The sequence below is a fragment of the Etheostoma cragini genome, chromosome 22, assembly GCF_013103735.1.
Source record: "Etheostoma cragini isolate CJK2018 chromosome 22, CSU_Ecrag_1.0, whole genome shotgun sequence".
Lineage (NCBI taxonomy): Eukaryota > Metazoa > Chordata > Actinopteri > Perciformes > Percidae > Etheostoma > Etheostoma cragini.
In genome coordinates this window covers 20,930,048-20,937,759 of record NC_048428.1, presented here as the reverse complement: position 1 = coordinate 20,937,759, position 7,712 = coordinate 20,930,048, and the positions used below count along the sequence as shown (strand labels likewise).

At 42.0% G+C, this 7,712-nt stretch overlaps 1 protein-coding gene across 2 annotated transcripts in view; it reads right to left on the bottom strand.

The window, feature by feature from the left end:
* Window positions 1–848: 848 nt before the first annotated feature.
* LOC117938038 (cadherin-20-like) overlaps window positions 849–7,712 on the bottom strand; it is an 83,824-nt gene continuing 76,960 nt past the window's right edge. For both annotated transcript variants that reach the window (XM_034862362.1, XM_034862363.1), the window contains exons 9-12: window positions 6,471–6,592; window positions 5,450–5,567; window positions 4,566–4,817; window positions 849–2,505 (exon numbers count right to left, since the gene is read on the bottom strand). In XM_034862362.1, coding sequence (XP_034718253.1) covers window positions 1,985–2,505; window positions 4,566–4,817; window positions 5,450–5,567; window positions 6,471–6,592 — 1,013 coding nt within the window. In that variant the 3' untranslated portion in view covers window positions 849–1,984. The remainder of the gene's footprint in view (window positions 2,506–4,565; window positions 4,818–5,449; window positions 5,568–6,470; window positions 6,593–7,712) is intronic.

Sequence of the window (7,712 nt, the reverse complement as noted above, 5' to 3'; positions counted from 1 at the left end):
TGTGTTTTGACAAAGAAAATGGAAAGGCATGGGAGTGGAAAATATACACTATCCCTTCGATTCTTATTTCTTTTGCTGCCCACTTCTTAATTTCCCTTTTTTCCTTCTCACTTTTCCCTAACTTCACTGTGATTGACGTAGGCCTTAAGTAAAGACTCCCGTTTCTGAGTGATTGATTTCCATTGGCTCCTGTAAACGTTACAGTGAAAGCAATCAGACGGAACGATCGCTGCGAGGTGCTACCGAGGCTCGACTTCAGATACAGCAGGCGATGAGCTTTTAATCACTGCTAAGCATTATCGCTGCAAAAACAAAATAAGTCAAGCAAATTAGGCACTTCGAGGGGAATCGAAATGAAAAGTGAATCAGCGGCAATAACACTTTGGAGGACAATTCAGCGCATGATTGCAAATTTGCAAGTAGCTGCTCTCTCTTTTGAAGGACTTGCATTCCTGTCACGCTTCAGCGAGTTGTGTAATGCTCTTCAGCACCAAAAAGAAGTATAAAGATTGTTATTCCAAACTCTGGAAACATGTCGCCACCCAGATCCAGATGTTCAGAGAACATCATTTTTTTATTTTTTTTATGTAACGTTTTTTTGTCATCTCAAGGGAGTTTCACGACAGAAGAGAAGTTTTTTTCTTTTCTTTTTATTACCAAGAATACAAAATAATATCTACATTCACATACCACTCACTGCAGCATGACTGACCACGTGGATTTCAAGTAAACTTTTACCCAATCAAATTATCAAAATGTACTTTCACTTCACCCCAGTTTGTAAAATCCTTTTGTAATATCTTTTGGTGTTCGAGTTTTGATTTCTCTTCTTTTTTCTTCATCCAAAATGTCTTTTTTTGTCCTTTTTTTGTTGTACATTTGGCACTTTATGCAGCTTATCGATGTCTCTGAAGTCCACAGGATTGGGGGGTTAAGCCACGTTTGCGTGTTGGCAGTAAAAAAGCAACACAGTGTCTCTAACAGGACGTCGTACCCCCGTTGGCACAGGGGTGGGATCCGAAGTGAAAGGCGACTCGGTCGTACTTCCACATCTTGAGTGACATTTGACCGCCTGCCGCAATACATCCACTTCCCAATAATGGCTTCCCTTGCATCCTTATTAATGAACTACATTTACAATACAAATAGCTAAAAAAAGATACAAAAAACAATAACACGATAAACATATCCACCTGGAAAACCCACATGGGATTACAGCATTGCCCTCTCTCCTGTGCATGTCCCTTACTATAGAGATGCATGAAGACAAGAGCTATTACATCATGTATGTTACAACATGTACGTGATCTTTAAAAGAGTTCCTCACAAGGCCATGGCAGTTGAAGAACAGTGTTGGTTGGAAGTACCCAAATAACTTAGCGAAATATATAAATACGGCATGTGAAACAAAGAAATAAATTAAGACCTGTCACAGAGGAAAGAAGAAAGAAACTCAATTGCAGCTATGATTTCATTCCCCCTCTCCCTGCTCAGAGTTGTGGTCGTATGTGATAAAGCGCTGAAGATCAGCGGTGTAGAGTTTTTGTCTCCCGTGTTGCTGTGAGTCAGGTCTCTGTTGTTTTCATCTCTGGCATATATCACTCCATTCTTTGAACCGAAGCTGCCTGTGGCTGGGTCAGGCAGGGGAGTTAAACATGTGCTTTGAAGCCGTTGCTTTTGCGGCCTCCCAAAGGCTGCCGATCCCGCCTCAGTCGCTCGGGGGCGGGGGGCGGGGGGGATTTAAAACCAGCTCACACTGCTGCTGCTGCTGCTGCTGTGGGCATCCCAGGCCTTCAATGCTGTGGAGAATCCAAACTTTCGGCAGGAATTCAAGTGCTAACAGTCATGGTTGTGGACGCGAGCACATCGCGGCTTTTCTTGTGCAACACGTTTTTGTCTCTGATGTTTGTGTCTTTCTTTTTGTCGGCATAATAGCTCTCAGATTTGAAAAAAAAGAAAAGAAAGAGGAAAAGGCTCTGGTGTTCTACCACATCGGAGGAGCGTTTGTCTCCAGCACGCCGTACATCTCGGCTAGTTTTTTAAAGCGAGGCCCCCAGTCGTTGAGATAGTCGTACTCGTGGTCCGTGTTGGACGTCCCCGACTGGAGCGAGCTAAGCGACTCTGCGACGGAACCTTCCCCCTCGTAGGCGTAGGTCTGCAGGGAGTCGTAGGGCGGGGCGCATGGGTCCATGTCGGCGTCCAGGAGCTTCGCCAGCACGTACCCGTGAACGTTACTGTCCCCACTGCCGCCGCCCACGACGCACACCTGAGGCACGTAGCGCGACAGGCTCTCGATCTCCGGCACCATGTCCTGTCTCATCTTGCCCAGGTTATGGTGCGCCTCGCGCGGGTTCCACATGGCGGCGATGTCGAAGGCCTCGGTGTCCTCCTCGCCGCCGCCTTCGTCGTCGTAGCGCACGATGTTCTCGTGGACGTTCTCCTCCTCGTCGCACCGGTAGGGCTTCTTCCGATGGGTGCGCAGGGAGAGCATGAGCAGGATCATCACTGGGCAGAGGAAGAGAAGACAAACAGTCAGCTGGAGACATACAGGACACGTTTATGGGTGTCTGCATGAAATGCCGCTTATAACAGGTCACAACTTAGATGTATACGGTCTGTGTATATGGTCATAAGTCTCGCATTGCCAGACCGTCCTCCACAGCGCTGCGGAAGAGGATATGAAGACTATTTGGACATTGACATATGTGGCTAAATATCATCTTTTTGGATTTCGTAATGTTGGATATCATGATATGTCATTGTGATATATCATGATATGACTACATTACAGCTAAGTGAGTCCAGAGTCCTATTATTTGCCTTTACCCACTTAGTCACTGTATCCACATTATTGGTGATTATTTATCAAAACTCTCATGTATAAATATTTTGTGAAAGCAAACAGTCAACCATATAATATCGCTACAATGTCGGCACCGATGTATTTGGTCAAAAATATGGTGATATTTGATTTTTTTTTAGGGACGCACAGATCTTTTTTTTGTAGATCAGATGCATGACAGATGAAGTCTTGACTAGTCATGAAACAATTTTATTACTACTCTGCTAATTTGTTGAACCTATCAAGTTCTCAGCTGACTTTAGCTTCTTTCATGTGAACATTTTTTTTCTGTTTTAAATCATTTTCAAATTGAATATCTTTGGGTTTTGGACTGTTGGTCAGACACAACCACCAGTGGGATGTCACTTTGGACTTTTAAGAATGTTCTAGATCAAGCGGTTACTTAAATAAAAAGTTTAATTAACAGCTTAATGAAATCTTTTATATATATTTTAACAACAGGAAAATACATGAACTCCAAACCTGAAATCTGAAAAAGCACATTGTTCCAACGTTGTTTTTTGGAATCAGAAAAGCGTGCTTGCTCGTACTAATGGACTTTGACGCCTTCTCTGACTCTGTGTGAATACCTCATCATGCTAATGCAGAGCATGAAGGCGATGAAGAAAGAAAAATGTCATGCAGTTACCATTACCTGGAGTCTCCAGCTCTTCCCTAGCGGACTGCATTTTAAACGTTTGTAGCAGAATGTAAATGTACTGACTGAGGGCGAGCCTCGGGGGGGCAGCAGTAGGCCTCGATTAAAGTCACTGCAGCACTTTATTCTACACCATGACCTTCCGGCTTCTTTTGAGTATTTGTGATACCTTTACTGAGTGAAATAATCAACCTTAAAGGTGCCCTGCCACATGTTTTTCATGACTTTGCAGTAATGTCTGAGGTTCTACCATGGGCTCTGTAACATTGGTTGACAAAAAATACCTTGGTTACCTTGGTTACCTTGTTTCAAGCCATTCTAGCGTGGTATAGAAAGCATGCAGGAAGACTCAGCTCCATTTGGGCCAGTTCTCATCAATATTCAGTGAGCTAAGCTGCTTGACTCTGATTGGCTAATAATAGTAATGAGCTCAGACTGACCAGCTGTTGTGATTGGCCTGATTTCTCCTCTTATTTCTTTACAGTGGTTAGACCTGACAGAGGAGGTAGCAGTTCATCTTCACATTCACCACATAACACAAACACAAATGGACAGAAAATATTTGAAAAAATGCAAGTAAAATTGGTTTTGTGTGGAAGGGTACCTTTAAAGACGAATATGTCACACTGTTTTTTACCACATGAGAACACAACAGAACTTTGGATTGTCTTTAAACTCTACACTTTTAATACTTTATTGCAGTGTTCGTTCACCTTCTTCCACATAATCCTTCACTTCTGAGTCCATTGCACATTTTAACATTTAAAAAAAAATGTATGTGGTAGGGTAGTGGGTACATACCGATGGATCTCCACAGACTCTCAGTGCATTTCATATTATGCATATTTACAGATAAACCTTTGCATATTTGCAGCAAAGTCTCTCCTGATTGAAATGGCGGCAGTGAGCTATTTCACATTTGCACAGCTTTTAAGTGAAGCTCTAAAGTAAACCGCTGAGTCTATATCAAACACAGAATCCCATTAAAAAAAAACATTTTTACCATATGGGACCTTTAAAGTAAAAAGGATCAGAATATTTCTTCCAGCACTGCTCCTAACTCACCCAGCAGGACGAAGATGCAGGCCAGGATGGCGATGAGCGCCCCTCTGCTGAGGCTGGCGGGCAGGCTGTACGCCTCGGCATTGCACGACATGAGGTTGCCCTCGTGGTCGCAGCTGCACACGCGGATGGTCAGCGTGCTGGTGCTGGTCTGCACCGGCTGCTCACCGTCAGACACCAAGATGGGCAGGTAGAAGACGGTCTGGTCCTGCTGCGCCCAGCCTCCCCGCCGCGTCAGGATCCACGCCGTGTTGTCTGGAAAGAGACAACGAGGTCAGGGAAGGGTTGAGTCCCTGGAGTGTTTCACAGATTACAGGGTTCAGGGCATGTGGGTCTGCTACGGCCTGTTATAATCATTACTAAATTATCTTCTTTTCTTTTAGAATTCTAAAAGAGATGAAAGTTTTCTAAAACAGAGAGAGGCTGCTGTTGTTCCAGAGCACAATGGTGAAACCTTTTAGGGTTTCTGCTGACGCTCGCTTAGCCCTGACCTTCCACCCCAGCGCTGTGGAGGAGGGACTGGCTAGTCCACGCAGCATCCCATGAGGGGAGACAAACGTCCTGCTTTATTGTAATTTCTTTAAACCAAGGGAAGGAACTTGTTTTGGTGGAACATGTGTACATTCAAAACTAGTCTTAGGCGTGCAACAGAAAACTCCATCTAGGCAGAGACCTGAGGAGGAGAGCCATTAGTCCTCATGAATTCACCAGAGATTCAAATTCCAACACAAAGACAGTGGAAGGAAATGGGCATTGGCAAAAAGACATGCATCAGGCGGAATATCCTGCTGCGCCGGAGCAATATGAACTACCTTTCACCTAAAGGGGTCTACAGCACTGCTGTCGAGGCTAAACATTATACAGAACAAGTAGTCTGGACTGTCTACCTTGGTTGTCTCTCAGGGTAAAGTTAGGGTTGTTGGCGGCCTCCGGAGCCAAGCTGTAGTAGAAGCGTTGTCCGCCCAGCGGCTCATCAGGATCCACTGCCGTCACCGTCTGGATCAGCTGGATTTCATCACACAGACACACAGTTAGATCCCAGCGGAGGACTCATGCTTGGCTGTGATCATGAGGGCTGGGTATCAAATCCACTACGTTAGGCTTCTTAACCCTCATGTTGTCCTTGGGTCAAATTGACCCGTTTTCCTACATCAATGTTCTTTTTAACTACCCAAAATAACATGATTGATTCCACACAATGCTCTTTGGCAAGGACACATCTCTACTTTCATTAATTTTGGGGCGTCTTATTCAATTTTATAGCATTTGAAAAACAAATGGAAGTGTTTTTGAAATAGTATTGAGTAAAAGTTGACATATTCAAGTCTGTGATTGTCCATCAACATCCATTCCTTTAATTTTAGTCTAAATAATTCCTAATTTCTGCTTTTCTAACTCAAACATTAGGTATAATTTCCTATAAATGAGGTTTATTGATTGTACATTCAAAAAATAACTGTAAAACTAAAATTAATAAGGTAGTGTTACATAGTGTTGAAAACTTCAAAAAAGTGACAAAAGTTGAAAAAAGCACCAAAAGAGTTAAAAAAAGGGACAAAAACGTAAGAAAAAGTTAAAAAAGATTGCTAATAATGTCAACAAAAGTGTTGATTTTCAATTTTGACAAGAAGACAACACAAGGGTTAAGTATCTTCATTCAACACTCATATGTCATTCTATATTTATTTATTGATGATACATTATTCATTCACAAAGAAAATTGGTGTCCTTAAAAGTTGGATGAAGTTTTTTATTAAGACATTAAGATCAATTTCCAAAAGTTTTTTTTTAAAATTCTATTCTATTCTATTCTGGAGGAAATATACTTTCCTTTTTTTTTCACCCATTATCAGCTGTGTCATTCTTCATGCTGTGAGGTTTCATGTTGTCATTTCAGATGTTTTGTACCTGTCCTGCTTTGGCGTTTTCACACACATAGCCCTCTAAGTAGTGCGTCAGCGAGGGGGGGTTGTCGTTGACATCGAGGACCCTCACGGCCACTGACACGCTTGAGATCAGAGAGGGGTTATCTGCAGAAACACACACACACACACACACACACGCACAGAGAAGATGCACACACTGGTCAGAAGCTGCGCTTGATGGACTCAGATAAACGACTCTTTGAGGATCCTGCTGAGCTCAGTTTGTGCTTCCCTTTATCTTGCGCTCATTTACAGCAATCCTGCAGTGCATTAGGCCTCCTCGCGCCTCCATTACAATTGTATTATTCTCCATTACCAATCCGAATTTGCATATCTTAACCAGCTGTGTAATAGGCAGTAGAAACGCAATTAGAGGGCAGTAAGTACTTTCTCAGGTTTCATCACATGATCGATCAATCAATGGCGTGACTTTGGCGCAGCAGGTCGCAGTGTGGGTGTTAATGCTGTATGTGTGTGTGTGTGTGTGTGTGTGTTACGTGTGTGTGTGTGTGTGTTACGTGTGCTGTAACTGTGCTGACGTTTTAGTTCAATTAAAATGTGAATATTGATTGAGTTGCTTTAACAAGTAAAAGTTTTGTCCTGAATGAGCTTCCACCAAGAATGTGAAAGGGATGAAGGACGAGAGCTTTCACTTGGATTATTTCCTGAAAGAATAAATCCTCAGAATACTGAATTTCCCCATGAACGTGAACATTTGCATCTTGATGTCTTTTATAATGCCCTTTTTCATTTAAAACCATGACCTAATTCTCATAATTTCCTGACCTTTTTTTAAAAACATAAAATAAAATAAAACTTTAGTATTATTCAGTATAACAAATCCATGATCTATCCATGATCTATGATCTATCCATCCATCTAGATTCTCATGATGAGATTTGTTCTGGTTATTATGAGATAGTAAATTGCAATAACAAGATCATCTTGGTCATCTTGCACATCTTTTCATGTGAAAGGATGACTATGTCGTGATATAATTGCATTATTCCTCAAAATATTCAGATTTACTTTTAATCATAATGTGAACTTTGTTGTAAAATTTCGACCTATTGTCATAATATGATTACATTATATGCAATATAATTTACAGTTCAAAGTGCTTTCGCTTTTTGGATTCTTTTATATCGACCTTAGTGGTCCCTAATACTGTATCTGAAGTCTCTTTTATATAGATCTTAGTGGTCCCTAATACTGTATCTGAAGT